This window comes from Crotalus tigris, unplaced genomic scaffold, assembly GCF_016545835.1.
Source record: "Crotalus tigris isolate CLP2741 ecotype Arizona unplaced genomic scaffold, ASM1654583v1 scf7180000017752.986373038:1224578, whole genome shotgun sequence".
NCBI lineage: Eukaryota > Metazoa > Chordata > Lepidosauria > Squamata > Viperidae > Crotalus > Crotalus tigris.
The window spans coordinates 996,535-1,019,338 of record NW_024096614.1 but is presented as its reverse complement, the minus strand read 5'-3'; the positions used below and the strand labels follow the sequence as shown (position 1 = coordinate 1,019,338).

At 41.6% G+C, this 22,804-nt stretch overlaps 1 protein-coding gene across 2 annotated transcripts in view; it reads right to left on the bottom strand.

Annotated features, from left to right (window-relative positions):
- Nucleotides 1–383: 383 nt before the first annotated feature.
- LOC120306758 (cytochrome P450 2J2-like) overlaps nt 384–22,804 on the bottom strand; it is a 39,203-nt gene continuing 16,782 nt past the window's right edge. For both annotated transcript variants that reach the window (XM_039340546.1, XM_039340548.1), the window contains exons 3-10: nt 13,095–13,257; nt 10,641–10,790; nt 10,284–10,444; nt 8,700–8,876; nt 6,896–7,037; nt 4,418–4,605; nt 3,785–3,926; nt 384–643 (exon numbers count right to left, since the gene is read on the bottom strand). In XM_039340546.1, coding sequence (XP_039196480.1) covers nt 459–643; nt 3,785–3,926; nt 4,418–4,605; nt 6,896–7,037; nt 8,700–8,876; nt 10,284–10,444; nt 10,641–10,790; nt 13,095–13,257 — 1,308 coding nt within the window. In that variant the 3' untranslated portion in view covers nt 384–458. The remainder of the gene's footprint in view (nt 644–3,784; nt 3,927–4,417; nt 4,606–6,895; nt 7,038–8,699; nt 8,877–10,283; nt 10,445–10,640; nt 10,791–13,094; nt 13,258–22,804) is intronic.

Sequence of the window (22,804 nt, the reverse complement as noted above, 5' to 3'; positions counted from 1 at the left end):
TGTTAGAAAATCTGTATTATACAGAAATGGTAGCAGAGGATGGTGACATAGCCATACAGATCAAATTAAACGTAAAGTGTACAGTCACCATGGCCCTTGCTGCTTAACGGGTTCAATGATCACAGAAAACTCTCCTCAGAATCAACAGAAGCAGATATTGGATTTAGTCCAAGTTCAGCCCTAAGAATGGGATGAAAAATGTTCTGCACTGGGATCTAGATGGGTGGCACGCTCTTTTTCTTGTTCTGTTAATTCTGTCAGCAGCTTTTTATACTTGAAGCATGGTATCATTTGGGAACATCTATGAAGTTGTGTGAACCCAGCAATATATTGAACAAGTTTCAGTATTGAGTAAATAGAAGCAAAACACAATATTAAGAAAATAGGTATATAGGAAACATTTATTATATTGAATAGCTACTCCAAAATTACTTTTATGCTTTTTATATTGTTTATGTTTAAACCTTTGTGGGAATAGCACAAAATTTGTAAGGGTGTGGATATATTGTCACTTTTATGACAGGAGCTTCATTGAGTTCTTTCACTCCTTCAGGCAACCGGAAGCGGAAGGCCCTCAACAGGCTGGTCAGAAAGATGAAGATCTCAATTCTTGCCAGCTGTTGTCCCACACATGCACGTTGACCTGTAGATGAGACAAAGCATGCATGAAGGGGATAATAATCTGTTCTCCAGTTTATAAGTACATCATCAAGGAAATCTGAAAAGATTTGTAACATCCCAAGAATATTTCCATGTTGACCTAGTATCTTTGAGCATAACTTTAATTTATAGCATAACTTTAACTAAGGTTGTGGTAGATAGTACACTATTTCAAAGGCAAAGCTATAAACCCTGGGAAATAACTGATTTTGCATGTACTACCAGAGATGGGCCTACAACAAGGAAGCCACTTTCTCGCCTCTCTGTCCACCAACTTATTTTCTGCTGCATCAGACTACAGGAGGTGGAATGCACATAATCTATAGGAATTCCCTTTCAGTGACCAAATTCTTATTCTTGTTATTTTTGCTTACTACATCTGGCTGCCTGGATGAATGTGAGTGTTGAGACATCGATGGTCTGACAGCTGCAAATCCATTTGAATGAAACTGACCACTTCAACATGGAATTTATCCATCTATGCTACTGAATCTTTTTTTGGTTGTCTTGGCAAATAATCTATGTCAGAAACCTAATGTGGAGAGAGCTAATTTTCAGTTCATTGACCAAGAATTCTTCTGTGCCTCTGTTGGACTTCATCTATGGTGGCACAGTGGTTCCAGTCCTTCAGATTGAAAAGAAGCAATGGATGGAAACTAATCAAGGAGAAAACCAATCTAGAACTAAAGGGAAATTTCCTGAAAGAGCAGGGAGCAAATAGAATAATTAAAAGAGTATTTGAGGTGTGTGTATGGGTGGTGGTGGTATGTGGTGTGGTGTTTGCCAATATTTCTTGGTAGAGCCATCAGAACCCAGTTTGAAAAAATCCAACTTTGATCTTTACACAAGGTATGCCATTTGGATAAATCTTTTATTTGCAAATAAAAGCTTTCTTTTCTTTTCCACTTATAAGACCTGAGCTTTCTGGGAGAACAATGGCACTTCACATTTGTCATAACTGAAGCAGTCTTTTTATGCCCTTTGCTATCTGCACCATCAATGGAGAAAGAGTCATCGGTATATCTGCAGATAAAAGGCACAAGACAAGAATGTCCTCTATCTCCATTGCTATTCATACTAACATTGGAGGTATTAAATAGAAACATTAGACAAGATATGGAAATTAAAGGAGTGGAAATAAAAAATGAAAAATACAAATTACAAGCATTTGCAGACGATTTAGTTTTTATACTAGAAGAACCTCTTCAGACAAGCTTTAAGCTTATGAAAAAGATAGAAGAATTCGGAAAGTGGCAGGTCTGAAAATAAACAGAGAAAAGACCAAATTGTTAACTAAAACTCTTACAGAAAAACAAAAAATCAGCTATCAGAAAAAAACAGGTCTTCAAATAGTCAAAAAAGTTAAGTACCTGGGAATTTACCTAACAGCAAGATGTGCAATAATAAAAGAAGATAATTATGTAAAATTATTAAAACAATTAAAACTAGACTTGAAAAAATGGAAAAATCTACAGCTTTCAATGTTGGGGAGAATAGCAACAGAGAAGATGAATATTCTACCAAAAGTACTCTTTTTGTTTCAAACTATACCTATAAAAGTGGGGAGAATCTTCTTTGATGAACTAAACTAGGGGTGTCAAACTGCCAGCCTACAGATGGTTTCATCATACTGAAGCTGCACCCACCCCATTGCTAGCAATGCAAAAAGAGTTGTGATACGTCACGACACATCATGTGACGTGGTGAGTTTGACACCTGTGAACTAAACAAATCAATATTGAAATTTATTTGGCAAGAAAAAAAAGCTAGAATAAAATTGAAAATGCTTCAAGAAGCAAAAGAAAATGGAGGATTTGGACTGCCAGACTGGAGTGTGGATAACTCTTAGAGATAGAAGATTATTGTACTTAGAGGGACACAACCAACAACTTAGACGGCATGCCTTTCTATGGTATGGAAAAAATAAAATTCACAGATACTTTCAAAATGCCAAATCCAGTCTGAACATCTGGCTGACTGTGCGATGATCGATAATAATAATAATAATAATAATAGTAAAATTGGAAGGGGCCTTGGAGGTCATCTAGTCCAACCCCCTGCTCAGGCAGGAAACCCTATACCATTTCGGACAAATGGCTGTCCAGTCTCTTCTTAAAAACTTCCAGTGTTAGATGAATGGGAAAGAACATGGAATAGAAATTATAAATTAACGTCATCAACTGCATACAAAGAAAACCAATACAAAATGTTCTACAGATGGCATTTAGCACCGGCGACATTGGCTAAAATATATAAAAATATGAATCCAGATTGTTGGAAATGTAAAAATAAAGAGGGAACATTTTATCACATGTGGTGGCAATGCCCCAAAGAAAAGACCTATTGCGAGCAGATAAGGAGATGGTTACAGAAAATAACAAAACAACAAATTGAACTTAAACCTGAAATATTTCTATTGGACATAATTAACCCAAAACTTGAGAAATGACTCCAATACATCATTATACATATTATAACTGCAACACGCATTGCATATGCACAGTGTTGGAAAAGGAGAATATAAAAACAAATGTAATGATTATATGTAAGATATTAGATTGTGCTGAGATGAATAAACTTACTTTAGAAATAAAAGACAAAGAAGCTACAGAATTTTACGAGATATGGGATATGTATTATAACTGGTTAGAAATGTGGAATAAAAAATATGAGAAGTAATGTAAATAAATGTAAATAAAAATAAGAGATATAGGACATAGCATTGTTAAGAAAAAAGAAAAAATGTATTGTGTATTTTGTTTGTTTGTAAAGAGAAAAAGGAATAATAAAAATTAAAAAAAGAAAAGAAACCCAGACAATATGTTGCTATATATACGCTCAGATTTTGGATTTAGCTAATAATTATCCCCCCCAAAACCGGAGACAATTGTGCAAACCCGTACATTTCTTATAAAACTCCACTGATTAGAATGTAATTATAACTAGTATTTCTTTGTCATTGAAACCCTGTAGCCTAAGGAGAACTTCATATTCTCACAGTTTTGAAACTAGAAGGAATTCAGATTCCTGGATTTTCTGTTCAGACCATGATAATTTCAGAATCTGTGATTTTAATGGTGGTGGTGGTGGGAAATTATAAATTATAAATTGCTCAAGGACGTACCTATTCCAAATGGCAGAAACTCTTCCCGTTCAATGAACTTCCCATCCTTATCTAAAAAGTGATTTGGGTTAAATTCTTCAGGTGTCTCCCATTGTTCAGGGTCAAGAAGAACAGAGCGCAGGTCTGGGATAATAATGCTCCCCTGTAAAAAACAATAATAGGATTAAATAGAACAGTTTCATAAGGAAATGGGCAAAAAAGTTCAAACAATATTGATGAAACATTTGGTTTTAGCTTGCCTTTATGCACCCCTATTGGTTCATTTCCAAAGCAGATTGTGAGAGCAGTGGCTCCTCCTTTATCCCCCCCCCCCCTTCCATTAAAACGGAGAGCTGTCCTTATCAGTCCAAATTGCCCCAATAAGAAAGATGGTGACGCATGACTTCAGTTCCAAACTTAATATTATCATCTTCTTACAATAAATAGAAAAATGTTCAGGGTTCTAGCTTTAAAATCTGACAGCTGTTAAATTTAAACACATCATCCATTCCCCACAAAAGTTTGCTATTCTTCCCAATACGATTTTGCATGACTCCTTCGGCAGTTCCTGAACAGAGAGCTTGTGTCAAAGTCCATATTCTGTTTTTACTTCCATAATGGACTACCGGAATGCAGCCTGACCATGTTTCTCACCTTTGGAATGTGGTAACCCCTCATCTTCACATCTTTTGTACTTTGCCTGGGAACCCCAATTAGCAAGACATATTTTACACGCTGCATTTCATGAATCACAGCATTGGTGTAAGGCAGCTTCTTCCGATCCTGATAGGAAATTGACCCTGAGAAGCCAAACACATCTTCAATCTCCTTCTTGACTTTCTCTAGAAAAAATGATAGAAATAGAAGGTTCATTTTCAATATTGTGCTTCCTTTATTTGTTTCCAAATTTTAATCCTCAATAGAACGTTAGGACCTGGAATAGCATTTAGGGCATTAATTGTAATCATTTAATAGAATCATATGTCTGAGAGGGACTTTGGAGGTCTTATAGTCCAACCCCTGCTCAAGGCAGGAGATTTATATAATCCCATTCAAAACCTCTAATCATGGAGCATCCACAACTTCCAGCCGTTAAGACATTCCACTGATTAATTGTTCTTCCTGACAGGCAATTTTTCCTTACTTCAAGGTTGGATCTCTCTTAGATAAGCTTCTACATATTATGTCTTGTCCCTCTGATGCCCTAGAGCAGGGGTCTTCAGACTTGGCCCTTGTATAACTTGTGGAATTCAACTCCCAGAATTCCTCAGCCAGCATGCCTGGCTGATGAATTCTGGGAGTTGAAATCCACAAGTCACAAAAGGGCGAAGTTTTTAGACCCCTGCCCTGGAGAATTTCTCAATCCTCTTTTCTTTGTAACAGCCTCTCATGTACTGTAAGAGAATTATCACGCCCCTCAATACTTCCCTTCAATAGGCTAGGCATATCAAGCTCCCTCAATCATTTGTCCTATGATTTAGCATCTGGACCCCTTATCATTTTTCTTGATCTTCTCTGCAAATATTCCAGGATTTCAACATCTTTTTGTATCTTGGTGATCAAAACTGGATGTGGTATTCTAAGTGTGTTCTCACCATGGCAATATAAGGTAAGATTATCATGTCAGCTGCCACCTTATGCTTGCTTGTGCCTGATTGCCATGCGATGACAGTCTGCCATGAATGCTAGGGAGGATGGTTCGGAGAGGAAATGCTTGGGGGAAAATGAAAGTAACAACTGTATCTTCCCGAGATGCTGCCTCAAGGTCACCTGACTGGGAAAAGAAGGCAGCTTCATACCAACCTGGGCTGGAACTGATCACTCTGAAAACATCTCACATGAACCTGGTTGGCCATGGGGAATCATGGGAGGCAGGTAATGGAGGGAAAAGTTGAACTAAGGGATTTTGGTAAAGATTCTCAGTTCTGGCTACACATTATGGCAATGTACTTGACATCTAATAAAACTATACCTTTCTCAGAAAATGGAGCCAAGGATCATTTCTGTTTAGAGATTTATATGGTGGCAGATCTGACAAATCACTTCTTGTCTTGATGCTATTGCCTCTGTTCATGTAATCTAGGATTGCTTGATAGTTTTGTGAGCTGCAGCACACTGCTGCCTCATACTTAAGTAGTGATCCAGTAGCACACCTAGATCCCTCTCACAGTTACTGTCACATCACTTGGGTCACAAAGGAAGGAGATGCAAAATTGTATATCATGGGAAAATTGATGATACCTCATCCCATGGTGTTGGGTGAAGATGTTTCATAAAGATGTTAAAAAGGAGTGGAGAGTACGGAGCCCTGAGACACACCGAAAAGGAATAGCTGTGGGCTGGATCTCTCACCCCCTATCACCACCAAATGGAACTGGCCTTGAAGAAAAGAGCTCAACCATGCAGTTGCCTTCTTTTCCCATTCGGCTGACCTTGAGGCAGCACCTTGGGAAGATAAAGCAGTTACTTTCATTTTCCCCCAAGCATTCTCCCACCCAACCATCCTCCACAACATTCATGGCATACTGTCATCGCATGGTAGCAAGGCACAAGCAAGAGTAATGTGGCAGATGTACCAAACCCATCCTGCTCCCCACAGAGCTCATCTACAAGTACAGCTAATCCTTTTGATGTCCCATAATCAGACCTGAAGCCTGACTGAAAGGGGTCCAGATAATCTGTTTCATCATTTCCCCCCATAATGCTAACATCCCTTTAATTCATGGTAGGGAGCCCCACATTGTACATCACCTTATGTCCGTCCTCTTGGTTTTTTTTCTATATTCATTATCCTACTGTAATTTGGTCTTCTATATGCAATTTAAGATGAAAACAAGTAACATATCTAAACACTTTGATAAATTTCTGCATTTAAAGCGTGTTAAATGTTTCATATTTGTACTGGTTTCCAGTTTTTAGTTCCTCACTCAATATTTTATTGAGGATTCAAAGAAGAAACACTGTTTGTACATTCTTGTCTCTCCGTTAAACCTGCTACCTTCATGCTTCTGGTTATTGGGTCAAGAATCTACAAATAATAGATTCAGTTCAATCATTCAGTATTTCAAATAATTTCTCTGTGTTTTAAAACCTGAGAGTGACTCTCGTTCCACCCATCCATGTCTGTCTCACCTTGGATGTCAGGATGATTGGTCAAGAGGAGCAGTGCCCACATCAGAGTAGCCATAGTCGTGTCTGTCCCAGCAAAAAAAAAATCCCAAATACACCGAACCAGGTTCTCTTCACTGTAGGTTGAATCGGGGTCATTCCTGCTCTGAAGTTTAAAATGGAAAATGAAAATTACAATAAATTCTATGCAACTTTTGTGTGGTTATTTTTAACCGTGTTGCAAGTCGTGAGAATAAACCTCTCACCATTGCTCTTTATATTCAGTATGGGCAATGTACCCAGAGGTCTATCATTATAATACCCAATTACAATTTAGTGAATAAATAATTAAAAAATGCATGTCACCCCAGTCCTTCTCTTCATTAAACTAAATATACCCAGTTCCTGCAACTGTTCTTAATAGGTTTTAGCCTCCAGTTCCCTAATCATCTTTGTTGCTATTTTCTGCACTTATTCTAGGGTCTCAACATGTTTTTGCATCATGGTGACCAAACCTGGATGTAGTATTCCAAATGTGGTCTCAGCAATGTAGTAGAAAGCAGCAGTAATACTTCACATGCTCTTGACACCAAGTACCACATTGCTATCAAGTACCATATCATCTACTTCTTTTCCATCCACAATGGTTCAATGTTGTTCTTTTTATTCAACATGAATACTGCAACCAGAAATTTACAATTATAACACAAATGCTATTATATACTTATAATATCAGGAAAGAGAGTGAAAAATAAACCAGTCTTGAACCATTCATACAGAACATGCCTTAATGGTTTAGGTATAGAGGCTAATATTAAGAAGTGTGTATATGTTGAATGTGGTGATCAGGCCAATGGTACACTCAAGACTGATAGTATACAATTGTAAATGAAGTGACCCAGTTCAAATTAATAAAAATTGCTTTAAAAAATCATTTTGGGTCTTTCTCTGAATTAAAAAGATTTTCTTAATAGCCCCCAGTAGGAACTCAGGAAACCACCTTTTAGAAATGCAGATGTGACAATTGTCAATGCTGCAAATATTGTATATTCTTGCTTTTGACAATATGCAGAACTGTTTGTATTTTTAGAGTTAATTCAGAAGCCAGAAAAAGGGAACGCAAGTGAATCTCTGCCCTCTGGGCGAATTGGAAGATGTGACATGACTGCAAGATAAGGGACGAGTTTAGCAAGAAAAGTTAGATGCCAGCAAGAGGAATTCAGATTCTGGCAAAAAAACTTCCGTTGTGCCTGTGCCAACATTTTGTAAAAATAAAAGGCTTTAGGATAATCATGCCTGGAAGTTCTTTGAAGTGTTTCATTAGTCGGAACCACGACAGCAATCCTATTCAGAAAGGTTAGAGACATAAAGCTAGAAGCTGATGAGATTAGAAAAACAAAGACCCCTAAAATCTGCATACCAGAAAGGCACACTGAAGCTCAGGTCAAAGGTCATGCCACAGTAACAGGAAACAACCTCAAAAACCCAAGAGGGTATAAAAACCCACCACTCCCAGCTGCATGTGGTCAGCTGCTGTAGAGCCTCATGTCTTGTGGTTCTGCTCTTCAATAAACTACAACCTTCTTTCTAAAGCAGTCTCCATTTTGTTTATTCCCAGCTTGGAATGGACCCTGATGGAGATTTTTCTTTCAACATTTAGGTTGGGTTAAATTCAGAATGGGAGCTGAATGAAAAAAAAATACCTCCAAGGAAAACAAAACTAGTAGCTTCTCTTGTTTACTTATAGTGAGGAATGTAATAATTCAATGCCCATATATTGAAGTACAATAAATCCTTGCCCATATATTGAAGTACAATAAATCCATACCTTCTCCATCTGAAGAAGATAGTAATCAATGAAATCCTGTGGCTCATGCAGAGCGTGAAATTCCTTGTGTTTCTCTATTTCCTGCTTTGCAAAGGAAAGGATAAAGTCCCTAGAAGCCAGAGCTTTCTGGTGAGGGCCTGGGAGGTAGTTCATTAATTGTGGGAAAAAACGATACATCTAATAAAAAACAGAAGAGGTAATGTTATCTATTTATATCCTACCAGAGTTACAGAATATTCTCAACACTTCACTCTCAACTTACAATGTGAGATATTTATTGTATTTATGTGTTTAAAAATAAAAGATACGGTATTGCAATTAAAAAGGGAGAAGATACCTATACAAGTCAGAGTTAAAGTAACTTAGGTTAGATTTCTCATGTCTAGTCATGTTCAGCTCTGGGGATGGTGTTCATCTCTATATCCTAGCCAAGACAGCCAATGTTGTCAAAAGAAGCTTTCACAGTCATGTGGCTGGCATGACTATATGCTGAGGTGCATGGTACACTGTTACCTTCCCACTGAAATGGTACCTATTTATCTGCTTGTATTTGCATGCTTTCAAACTGCTAGGTAGGCAGGAACTGATGAAGGAATAACAATAACAACAACAACAACAACAACAACAACAACAACAATAATAATAATAATAATAATAATAATAATAATAATAATAATAATAATAATAAAGTTGGAAGGGACCTTAGAGGTCATTGAGTCTAACCCCCTGTTCAGGCAGGAAACCTTACACCATTTCGGACAAATGGCTGTCCAGTCTCTTCTTAAAAACCTCCAGTGTTGGAGCATTCACCGCTTCTGGAGGCAGGTTGTTCCATTGGTTAATTGTTCTAACTGTCAGGAAGTTTCTCCTTAGTTCTAAGTTGCTCCTCTCCTTGATTAGTTTCCATCCATTGCTTCTTGTCCTGTCTTCAGGTGCTTTGGAGAATAGCTTGACTCCCTCTTCTTTGTGGCAGCCCCTGAGAGATTGGAACACTGCTATCATGTCCCCCCTTGTCCTTCTCTTCATTAAACTAGACATACGCAATTCCAGCAGCCATTCCTTGTGTGTTTTAGTCTCCAGTCCCCTAATCATCTTCGTTGCTCTTCTCTGTACTCTTTCTAGAGTCTCATCATCTTTTTTACATCGTGGTGACCAAAACTGGATGCAGTATTCCAAGTGTGGCCTCACCAAGGCATTGTAAAGTGGTACTAATACTTCACGTGATCTTGATTCTATCCCTCTGTTAATGCAGCCCAGCACTGAGTTGGCTTTTTTGGCAGCTGCAGCACACTGCTGGCTCATATTTAAGTGATTGTCCAATAGGACTCTGAGGTCCCTCTCACAGTTACCTGTACATTTGGTTTTTCTTGCCTAAATGTAGAACCTTACTTTTTACACCATTGAATTTCATTTTGTTAGATAGCACGCAGTGTTCAAGTCTGTCCCCATCACACAGTACTTGGGTCTCAACATTTTAACAAATGTTCTACTGGCTATACAGAGCATATAAGTAGCTGCTCCAGATAGGAGGTTCAAACTCTTGGTTTGGGAAGCTTTGTCTATTTAATAGAAAACATGACTTACCAAGTGGAAAATGCTACCAGTAAAATTAAAAACAAAATTAAGGGCTTGAATTAACTTCTGGAAGTTTTCATCCTCAGGAGCAAATGGATGTCCAAAACTCAAAGCAGATATGATATTAGAAACTGCATTTAGTACAGGAAATGAAGGGTCAAATGGCTGTCCTGCGAATGAAGATATTTTATAATGAATTTTTAGGGAACAAGACTTCTAAGTGGATGAAGGAAGACAACTGGGGACTAATTGTTTCAAAAATAGAAAAATCAAATCAAATGCATTGCTTTTATTCAAAATACTCAGAATGAAAAAAATTTCTGCAGACAGGGAGTTGAGCCATTATGATAACCCCAAATTGCATACCTTTTGTTTGTCTAAAGGCCTCTACCAATGTCTGAGCAGCGTCTTCTATTTGGTGCTCAATGCTTTTCTTTCCCAGGCCCAGCTTCCGCAGAGAAGTGATGCCAAAGTGTCTCTGCTGTTTCCAGGTGTGGCCACTGGAAAAAATAATTCCTGTGGGCATCAGCAGACAACGATAAATGATTCCTGATAACATTCATGTTAAAAAAAATCAGTTAGGTCTAGTTTTTGCGAAATCTCTCTCTGGATTTCTGGTGAGAATATCAAATAAGTGAACAAAATGTTATAAGAAAAGCTTAGCCAACATATGACAGTCTTCACTTGACATATTTATGTAGTATAAAAAAGCAACCAATTTTTTAATTTAAAAAACAACTTCAAATTAAGGAACTGGAGAATAATATATTTCAAAGTACAAGGTCCAAGAGTAAAAATAACATAACAAGCAAATTAATAGTTTTAGTAGGTATAAACAAATTAAGAAAATGTCTAAAGAAGCGCATGAAATTGTTGATAGTCCTTATGAAATTGATAAATGTCCAGCATTCTTGTATTTTAAAAAAAGACTCAAAATAATCTTCTGGACATTAGACCATGTACGGCTGATTATTTTCTGGGCTTTATTAATACCACAAGGAAATCAGTTATAGTCTTTATGAAATCATGCCATAAAGTAGAAAAACTGAGGATATATTAAGTTTGTTGATTCCCACTTGAGGGAAAATATTCTTAGAAAAGTTCATGAACTCAAAGAGATAAATCAGGAAGATACAGAACTGTAGTTTTATCAAGATATTAGTAAGTTATATGATGAAAAAGGAGCACTTTCTAACCCCAAGGAACCAATTGCTTTAATTTAGAATTCACTATAAATTTGGATTCTTCTTAAATTAATTACATATCAGTTAGAAAATGTTATGACATTGTTGATAGTCTATATAAATTGAATAGTGGCATAAGAATGTAGCAAATGAACATATTAATTTTAGAATATCTATATCTACAAATATTCGCCACTATAGCATAACTACGAGGGCAATTTGGAAATAAACCTCCATTTCATTATGAATGACAGACACTCATATACAGAACTTTTATTTAGAAAACTACAACATTACATTATTTTTTGACATGATCACCATTCAAATTAGGCACTTGTCATAATGTCTTCCAAGGTTTGAAATGAAGAGGTGGCAGTCACTCAACACCAAATCTGGGTTCTGCTTTGGACTTTCTCACGCATTATGCCGAGGAAGGAGAACAACTTCTTAACAGAATTGTGACTGGCAATGAGACCTGGGTGTTGTATGTCAACCACAAAAGCAAACAGCAATCAATGGTGTGGTGTCATACTCACTCGCCAAGGAAACCCTAAAAAGCTCTGCAAACATTGCCAGAAAGGTTATGGCAACAGTATTCTGGGATGCCAAAAGAGTACATCTAGTGAAGTTCATGGAGCGTGCGTTGACCATCACTTCAGACGTCAATGAAAACTCAGAGGAGTCATCCATAACAAGCGTCAGGGCCTGCTGACATCCGGTGTGGTGTTGGTTCATGACAAGGCTCGTCCGCACACCGCTAGATGCACCCAAGAACTTTTGAAGCAGTTCCGTTGGGATGTTTTTGATCAGCCTTCCCCATAGTCCAGATGTGGCACCAAGTGACAATTAGTAAGGAATTTCAAACTTTGTAAGATGTTATGACGTGCCTCAATTTGAATGGTGATTATGTCAAAAAATATGTAATATTGTAGTTTTCTAATGAGTATAATAAAAGTTCTGTATCTGCGAGTGTCTATCATTGATAACCAAATTGAGGTTATCTATCATCATCATTTATCACTTTCTCTGTATTCTATTCCTTCCTTCCTTCCTTCCTTCCTTCCTTCCTTCCTTCCTTCCTTCCTTCCTTCCTTCCTTCCTTCCTTCCTTCCTTCCTTCCTTCCTTTCACCAGAATCCAGTTTTGTGAAAGACAATTTTTCCATGCACCGAGGGGGAGGGATGGTTTCGCGCACAACCTAGATCTCACCTATGTGCAAATAAAGCTTCACTTGCTCGCCTGCTGTTTGTGTGGCCCAGTTCTCAACAGGCCATGGAGTAGTACCAGTCCACAGCCCAAAAGCCAGATCACTACTAAAGATGAATTCATAAAATTATGCAAATTTTGCTTTTCTATGCAAAGCCATTGGAATAGCCTTGCACTGATTTGCTCACTTCCTACTTGCTTTAATATCTATGAAGTATTTAATGAAAAAGAAGTAATGTCTAAATCAACACATGAATGTAACGAACCAGATAGAAAGCTATGGTGATGTATAATAATTAGGTCTAAAGCAAAGTAAGCAATCTTTCTTTTGCCTATCAATCATAGCCTTCCCCCGTGCTATGAATTATATTACCACAAATTATAACAGTGTGATGCTTATTTATGTACAATTTCTTACTACTTGCACTTACCCCTTTCTTTCCCTAAAGGAGCCACTAAAGGATCATATGGTCGGTCAGAAAATTCTTCTGCGAAGCTGATCAATCCTTCTTTCACAGTTTTGAATCCAGATAGAAATACTAGAAGGTTAGGTCCAGCCTTCAAAGTAGATAGATGTCCATATCGCTTTACATGCTGCGAAATGAATCTATGTTGAGCAATGTTATAGTCAAATGAAATGGATTATTTACAGTTAATATGCCACCTACAGTCTTTCTTAAATTCTTACCATGTTTCCCCGAAGGTTAGACCAAGCCCGATAATAAGCCCTTGCTTGCTTTTTAGGGGTGGGTGTAATATAAGCCCTACACCAAAACTAAGCCCTACTTTTGGGGTGAGGCGCACCCTAAAAATCAAGCTAGGGCAGGAGTGGGCAGGGTGAACCTGCTTACCTTATTGGTAGGACCACCATAACCGGGGGTCCCTCACCCCAATACCTGTTGCACTGGTACTTGACTTCTTCAGCCACTTACTGCCACTTGTGGACAGACGCCATGTGGTGCATTGTGCTATTGCTGCTCCTCCCGACAGGATGCTGCATGGCACTTAGGGCCACTTCCACTGCTTGTGCACTTCAGGCCACTTCCACAGCTTGCATAGTGCTTCTGCCTGCTTCTGCTGCTTGAGCTGCACTTCAGGCTGTTTCCACTGCTTGCACAGTGCTTCAGGCAGCTTCTGTTGCTCACATGCTTTGGATTGCTTCTGCTCCTTGCACAGTGCTTCGGGCCACTTCTGCTGCTTGCATAGCACTTCGGACCACTTCTGCTACTTGCGTAGTGCTTCTGGATGCTTCTGCTGCTTGTGCAGCACCTTGAGATGCTTCCGCTAGTGGCGCAGTGATTTGGGACACTTCTGTTGCTCATGCACTTCAGGCTGCTTCTGTTGCTTGCGGGGTTCGGGCTATTTTGCCTACAGCAGGAGTCCACATGACACTTTGGGCGTTTCTGCTGCAGAAACAGGAGGAGTAGAAATGGCTCAAAGCACCATGCAGCATCCTATTGGGAGGAGCGGCAACAGTGCAATGAGCCACATGGCATCCAGCTGCAAGTGGTGGCAAGCAGCTTCAGAAGAAGTCAAGTATGGCACGACAGGTGTCGGGGCATTGGAAACCTGGCTGTGGTGGTCCTAAAGTAAGACATTTTCCGAAATTAAGTCCTAGTGCCTCTTTTGGAGGCAAAAAATATACAAGACCGGGACTTAATTTCAGGGAAACACGGTAATTCTAAGACATATGGAAGTTGCATCTTGGCAAATAGGCTTCTTTTCTTGATGGTTCAAAACATTTTACTGCTTTTCCAAGTACTTCAGGTATGTCAAACTCATGACGTCACATGACATCACACAACGTATCACGACTTTTTCCCCATTCCCAGCAATGGTGTAGGAGCGGTTTCAGGATAACGTGTCCGGCCCATGGGCCAGCAGCTTGACATGCCTGAAGTACTTCTTCAGTTTGAGCAAGTTGGTTAAGGGGACCCCATATATGTCCTCCAGAGAAGTTCCATTTCTCACCTAATCTGAAAAGGCCCATTCAGTCTTTGAGATACAACTCCTAAAACATTTACTCCGGGTGGCTCCTTCAGTGTCACCTCCTGGTAAATGTATGAATGATCTGAATCTTCCTTAGATTGGTGAAAGAACAGCAATATTATTCTTCTCTCTATTACTGTAGCTTGGAGATACAATTATTGTTGTTAATTGCGAAGTTGTGTCTGACCCATCGTGACCCCATGGAAAATGTTCCTCCAGGTCTTCCTGTCCTCTACCATCTTCTGGAGTCCATTTAAGTTCACACCTACTGCTTCAGTGACTCCACCCAGCCACCTCATTCTCTGTCATCCCATTCTTCTATTGCCCTCAATCTTTCCCAGCATTAGGCCCTTCTCCAGGGAGTCCTTCCTTCTCATTAGGTGGCCAAAATATTTGAGTTTCAACTTCAGGATCTGGCCTTCTAATGAGCTGTCGGGGTTGATCTCTTCTTAAAGAGGGAAACTGGAAAAATACTGGTGTCCAGCAGAAACTGCAGGCATGAAGGAGGTTTCCTGTCTACCAGACGATGCTTAAATTTAGAAGTGCTCGATCAGCTCCCTATCCTATTTTTCTCAATGCACGTGATATATTGCAACTGCTTGGTAGTTTTCCTATGTTAGAATAAGGAACTATAGAATATAACCATGTATGGAATACTTCATGATCAGGAAATGCATATGTGTTAAGGGGTATAAGAATGTTCAACCAAGCCCCTTTTGGGGTTCAGACCCTTTGCTGTGATTAGCTCTCTGAACCTGCACAATAAACCATTTCCTTTCCCAAAAGAGCTGACTCAAGTCTCTCATTTCTACAACAGTTTCTGGTGCATTGGCCGGGAAACTTGAGTGAGGTGATGTTTCGCTGAGGGCGGCTTGACCCTTTGGACATGCTGGGAAACCACCTCTGAACAATTCTCCTGGTGCCATGGGTGCGTGTTCCTCCGGGAGACAGCTGTGGCTCATCAGCAGAGCTGACGGTGCTGATAGCCAGTCCAAGAACCTTTGGGGAAAGGAAAGGAGGTCTGAACCAGTTCCTGGCCAGGATGAGTGTTAAGGTGCTGCAGGCGAGTATATGGTTAAAATGAAATGTACCTATCTCACTTGAAGATAGAAGAGAAGGCTTGATCACCCTCCTCGACTCAGGATGTTGTTCCTAAAGAAGTCTGTGTTAGGCTGTGTGGGTGGTTAAGCCATTGTATTTCCTATTGGTGACAGTTGGAACATCTGGCACTCTAGGTCAGTGGCAGTGTTGTTAGGATGGGGGGGGCATAACAGTGTTCCCAGCACACTGCTGGAATGCATGTTAAAAGGATTTGATAAGTACTTTAATCATACCCAGTATAAGGTGCCCTACCCAAAGATAAAAGGGATAGATTGCAGTTTCTATGTGAGCACCAATGGCCTCACATGGATGTTGGGTGGCCACCAGAGGGAACTTTCAAGAATCAAATTATTGATGATCTCACCTTCCTGATAGCAACCAATGAGGAAAACTATCCTAACCAATTTCAATATATAGATCAGTGGGGAGAAGCAGTGGCAGAGAAGGCAGATGAGTTATTGCAATGTCAGGCTGAAATGGTTCGTTTGTGCATGGTTAGACCTAAAGGAAAAAAGCTACAGGACAAGTCTAAGAGATTCAAGGATGTGAAGATTTCAGACACTAAGGTATCAGATGCAAGGAAAGAGATAAAGGTGGAAATAGAGGAACTAATCCTTAGGCCCCCTCCCTATGTACTGCACCTTTCTCCCATGCCCCAAGTGCTGGCAGTGGCAGCCGCTATGCCTGAAGATGCGCTGCCGGCTGCCTCTGCTGTGTCCGGGGACATGCAGCCATTTGTGCGGCAGAAACAGAGGGGGAGGCCATCGGCCCCCAAGGAGGAAAGGGATGTGGAGGAGGCAGATCTCCCTGTGAATGTTAGAGGGGAAATGAGTGAAGAGGATGAAGTGGAGAATGAAGCTGGAATAGTGGCTACTAGAGTAGTGACAAAATTGGCCGCGGCAAGGGCTGGGCTGCCAGACGGGATCTTATAGCTCCCTTGAGGCAAGTGGATCAGGCAGTGTCAGACCAGCAAGGAGCAGTACTGATTCAGTCCATGTTCCAGTATGTTCCTTTTACCACTACAGATTTGTTGAATTGGAAGCAACATTATGGTCCGTTGTCCTCTAAACCTGCCGAAATGATAGATTTATTTCAGATTATTATGCAAACCCATAATCCAATATGGCAGGATGTACAACAATTGTTAAATACATTGTTGACTCCCAAGGAAAAGGAAAAGTGGAAGGCTGCCATTAGACAGTGTTTGAGAGATAGATTGCCTGCTGTACCGGATTTACAGCCAGAGTTGGACACACGAGCACCAGAGAAGGATCCGGCATGGGACATGAAGGATCCGGCAAAGATGAAATTGTTGAAGGAATACCAAAATTTAGTGGTAGAAGCTCTCCAAAAGGCTGGAAAGCCTCCGATGAATATGTCAAAGCCATCTTTTGTGGTGCAGGAAGCAGATGAAAGTCCAGAGAGTTTCTTGCAGAGATTGATTGAAGCTTATGAGCTCTATACTCAGGTAGATCCAAGGAGTGTGGATAATGTACGGATGTTGAATGAGAGGTTCATAGCGTAGAGTTATGATGACATAAGAAAGACGTTGCAGAGGTTGGAGGGAGCATTAGGGAAAAATACCACTGAACTGTTGGAAGTAGCAAGGAAAGTGTTTGTTAATAGGGATAAGGTTGAGAAAAAGGAGAAAAAGGCTAGGATGCATAAGAAGACAGAATTGTTGGCTGTGGTGTTGCAAGGAGGGAGTATACGGGGACCTAATCAGTGTGCTAATTGCAGAGAGGAAGGTCATTGTCCTAGACAGCCAATGAGAGGAAGAGGTTGGAAAGGAAGAATAGGCTGAGGACGTGGAGGTGTTGAGGGTGGATCCCCCACTCACTTCCCCTTTAGGGGAAGAGGACAGAGAGGGACTCAAGGGTATAAAGGAGACTGGGATAGAGAAAGGGAATTTCCCCCCGAGCCATTAGTTACTTTGAACATAGGGGGTTGACAAACAACATTTTTGGTGGATACCGGAGCAGGGCGATCAGTTGTGAATAGTCAAATTGCTAAATTAGGACCCCATAAGATACAAGTTCAAGGAATGTCAGGACAGGTTTTGGGACATAAAGTTCTACAACCTGTGACTTGTATATTTGAAGGCTCAAAGATCCAACACGAGTTCCTGTACATTCCCGAATGTCCGATACCCATTAGGTAGGGATTTACTTAACAAGTTGGGGGCAACAAAAGCTTCAGATAAAGCATCAACCTGAGACCATGTGGAAATTGATGGTTAATAAGTCCGTAGGAGAGGGGTCCCAGGAAGAGAAATGGAGGGAGTTTGGCGTACCAGGGCTATGGGCTGAGGATAACCCCCCCAATTTTGCAGCCCATCACCCGCCCCCTGATTGTGGAAGTGAAACCTTTAGCAACGCTTGTGCATATCAGGCAGAGATCCTGCTTCAGTGAAGCTATAGCTGCTATATATGAGAGTATTCAGAAGTATTTGAAGGCAGGCATTTTGGTATCAATTCAGTCACCTTGGAATATGCCTATTCTACCCATAAAGAAGCCAGATGGTTCTTTTAGGCCGGTCCAAGATCTCAGAATCATAAACTCAGTGACTGTAACGATCCACCCTGTAGTGCCCAAACCCTATACATTGTTGAGCTTGATTCCTCCGACTGCGAAATGGTTTTCAGTTGTGGATTTGAAGGATGCCTTTTTCACGATCCCTATCCATAAGGTTAGCCAACCATTGTTTGCTTTTGAGTGGGAGAATCCAAGGACAGGGCAAAAAGCACAGTATACCTGGACTAGATTGCCACAGGGTTTTAAAAACTCACCAACCCTTTTCGAGACTGCCCTGGGAGAAGATTTGCAGCATTTTGTGCCCCGGCAGAGGGGTGACACTCTGCAATTGGATGGGGTGGCACAAGGGTGGCCACATTGCTTGAAGGGTCTTGCTGCTATAGCAGTCCTTTTACAGGATTGCAATAAATTGACCTTCTCGTGTCCCATAAGTGTCCACGCCCCTCATGCAGTCCATTCTATTTTGGACAATAAAGGACATTTGTCGATCAGTAGTCAAAGGCTTTTTAAGTATCAGGCAATGATGATTGAAAACCTTCAAGTTAAATTGGTGGTGTCCAATCGATTAAACCCTGCCACCCTATTGCCAACAGAAGTTGAATCAGAGCATGACTGTTTACAAGTGTTAGAGAATGTATATTCAAGCCATCCAGATTTATCTGATATTCTTCTTCCTGATGCTGCTGTCAGAATCCAATTATATTTCATCTTTAATTATCAAACATAGAAACTCCCAATTCTGCCTTCTCTGGATTCTGCCATAAGAGGGAGAAAAGGGGGAGAGCAAAGGGGCTTTATGGCCCTCACTTCCTTCAGCACACTTCAAAGGACTGAATGTATGTTTATTGTGGCCTCTAAGCGTTAACATATCAAAGAAGAGTAATTGCCTTTCATGTAGTTATCTGAAGTCTCCATCCAGACGGAAGAAGAAAGGGGATGGAATTGTGATACTTGAAACTATCACTGGAAGGGGGGTTGATTGGGTGGGACTACTGGGGAACCCCTTAAAACCTTGAATGGGAGAGCTTGAACCCCAAGTCCTGTCTAGCATGCCTGCAACCATTTTCTCTTAATAAAGGATTCCTGTTGGAAGAATTATTCCAAGAGTTCTGTCTTCTTAAGATGCAAAGTGGGGTGGGTCCTTACATTAGACAGGACTTGCAAAATTAATCCACCTGGAAGGAAGACCCTTGCCGGGGGATTTTGCAAAAATTTACCATGTCAGACAATGGAGCAAGAGAGGGGGAAAACTCCCTGGAAAGAGAGCCGCTGACCCAGTTGGAACCTTGCCAGATGTTGGGATCCGAGAGGCCAGATTCCTCAGGGAAGAAGTGGTGGAGACACAGGACCACAAGCCTCGCTGGTCGATGGGCGTTGGAAAGAAAAGTGAGTGGGGAAAGGAATCAAGAAAGGTGACCCTGAGACGGGGGACCAAGCAACCAGAATGGAAGCAGGAGATGGAGAAATCCCTGCACGCAAGTGAAGAGGGAGGAAGCTGGGCACCGTACTCAGACTGGATCCTAGAGAAAGCTATTGACCTGATGAAGAGAACTCTCAGCTCCCTAGGAGAGGAGAATACTGAACCCTACGGCTGCCCCAGTTCCTGGAGCCGCAAAGGGAGAGACACCGAGGGGGACGTGGAACCTGCAACCCCAGGGACATCTACTGATCCAGGAGCTCCCACCCCCTACCGGACCACAGATGGCAATCTGGACGGAAGGCACTACCACCCACAACAGAGGCACCGATCCATTCCAAGACGTCCACCGTTGGAAGTGAAATTCAAAGGGGAGCCAACACGCTTGGGGTTTTTCCTAACCCAAGTCCTCAGCTACATGGAGGAATATGGGCAGGATATTCCCAGCGACAAAGCCCGCATCCGGATCGTGCAATCTGCCCTGGATGGACCAGCTGCGGATTGGGTAGTGAACTTGCATGACTCCAATGCCCCAGAACTCAGTAACTTCAACCGTTTCATGTCCTCTTTGAGAAGACGATTTGAAGACCCCCTGGCTGATCGCAAAGCCCGTGAAAGAATAACAACGATGAGGCAGGGCAAACGCCCAGTGGCTGAGTATACACAAGAATTCCGGGCCATTGCCAGCAAACTGAATTGGCCAGAAGACATCCTCCTTGGCCATTTCAAAGACGGACTAAACTATGATCTATATGATGCTTGCCTGCCCCGAGGGGACCCACATCGACTTGAGGAATGGTACGTCTTGGCAGAGGAAGCAGAGATCGACATATTGAAGAGGCACCGCCGAGGAAAACAATGGAGCCGCCCCCCGCCTGAGCTGACACACCAACCGGTGAAATCATCGGATACAGCCAAGAAGCAAATGAGATGTTTCAAGTGCGGAAGAGAAGGGCATCGAGCTGTAGAATGCCGCTCAAAGGCCCCCCAGCACAACCCAGACAGATCCCCAATCAACAAACCCGGAAAGTATTCAGCTAAGCCAAAAGAAACGGCCATGAGAATGATGGAAATTGCAGAAACCCCCACCTCTGCTCACCAAGGGGAAAGGACTCCAGCCTACACCACAGGGCCGGTGGATGCCTCAGATGACAGCTCGGAGGGCGAACCCCTGGTAAGTGGATGCATCACACCCATCTTCAAAACAGTGACTATATTAATCCCCCCCATGCCCGAAGCTGTGAAGGTGAAAGCCTTAATAGACTCTGGCTGTACCCGCTGCCTCATTAGCCCAACACTAGTGGGGAATCTGGGCATCCCATCCAGGAGACTGGAACAACCAATCTCATTTGGCCAGCTAGATGGATCCATAGCAGGGGGGGTGCCAGCTACCCTAGCCACTTTGCCAATACATCTCTCCCTGGGCAACCATGAAGAGGACTTAACGTTTGTGGTGACCCCAGGTATGGAATGCCCAATGATTCTAGGGATGGAATGGTTGAAAAAATGGAACCCCTGGGTAAATTGGAGGACGACAGAAATCAAATTCCCGAAGGGGGACCCTATGGACTTAAAACCCCAAGGGAGGCTACCAGAATCAAGAATAGAAAAAGCATCCATAGGAGAGGAAAAAAGATTAACAGAAATACCAGAGGAATATAGGGACCTTGCTGAAGTCTTCAGTGAGGAGAGGGCGAATGAGCTTCCCCCCCACCGACCCACAGACTGTACCATTGAATTCAAGCCTGGGGCAAAACTCCCGAAGCCCAGATTATACTCCATGAGCCCAAAGGAGAAGGAGGAAATGGAAAGATTTATAAAAAAAAACCTGGAGAGAGGTTTCATTGAGCCAGCCAAGCCTAAAGTGGCTGCCCCGGTCCTTTTTAGAGAGAAGAAGGATGGCTCTTTACGTTTATGCGTGGATTATAGGGCCCTGAATACAATCAGTGAAAGCAACCTATACCCGCTGCCCCTCATGAAAGACATGCTGTCACACCTATCGAAAGGGAAAATTTTTTCTAAACTAGACTTAAGGGAAGCTTACTATCGAGTAAGAATCAAGGAAGGGGACGAATGGAAGACTGCATTTAACTGCCCCATGGGGTGCTATCAATTCAAAGTCTTGCCATTTGGATTACAAGGGGGCCCTGCAGTCTTTATGCAATTAATCAATGACGTTCTAAGGGAGCACCTGTTTAAGGGGGTCCTTGTTTACTTGGACGACATTCTTATCTTTACCGAAACAAAAGAAGAACACGTCAAACTTGTCAGAGCGGTTTTAAAGAAGCTGCGAGCCGCTCACCTATATGCCAAACTCTCAAAATGCGAATTCCACCAGGAAAGGATAGACTACCTAGGCTATCGCATATCCCCACAGGGCATTGAAATGGACCCAGAGAAGGTCAGAGCAGTATTAGAATGGGCACCACCCCGCACAAGAAAGCAACTACAAAGTTTCCTGGGCTTTGCAAATTTTTACCGCCAATTCATCCCCTCATTTGCACAGATAGCCTTGCCCCTCACTAACTTACTAAAAACGAAGGGAACATCCTCAGTAAAACCTAGCCAGCCACTAACATGGACAATGGAGTGCCAAGCAGCGTTTGAGAGACTAAAGAGACTTTTTTCTGCCGAACCAGTACTAAGGCACCCAGACATGGACAAACCCTTCATAATACAGGCAGATGCAAGTGATGTGGCAGTGGGGGCTGTGCTATTACAAGAAAATGATGATGCAGTATTGCAACCCTGTGCATATACATCTAAGAAACTCACGGAAACAGAACAGCGCTGGCCCGTATGGGAGAAGGAGGCTTATGGGATACGTTGGGCATTACTCACGTGGCGACAGTTCCTGGAAGGCAACAAAATCCCCTTCCAGGTATGGACTGATCACAAAAATTTAGAAGCCCTGAAAACTTCCAGGAAACTCAATCCCAAACAAGCCCGCTGGTCCCAGCATTTTCACCAATTCCAATTTAAGCTCAAACATTTACCAGGAAGAAAGAACTTCCTGGCAGATGCACTATCTCGCATGCCCCAATATAACAGCGCACGAACCACAGACTCTAGACCAATAATGGCAGAGTCACAACTGGC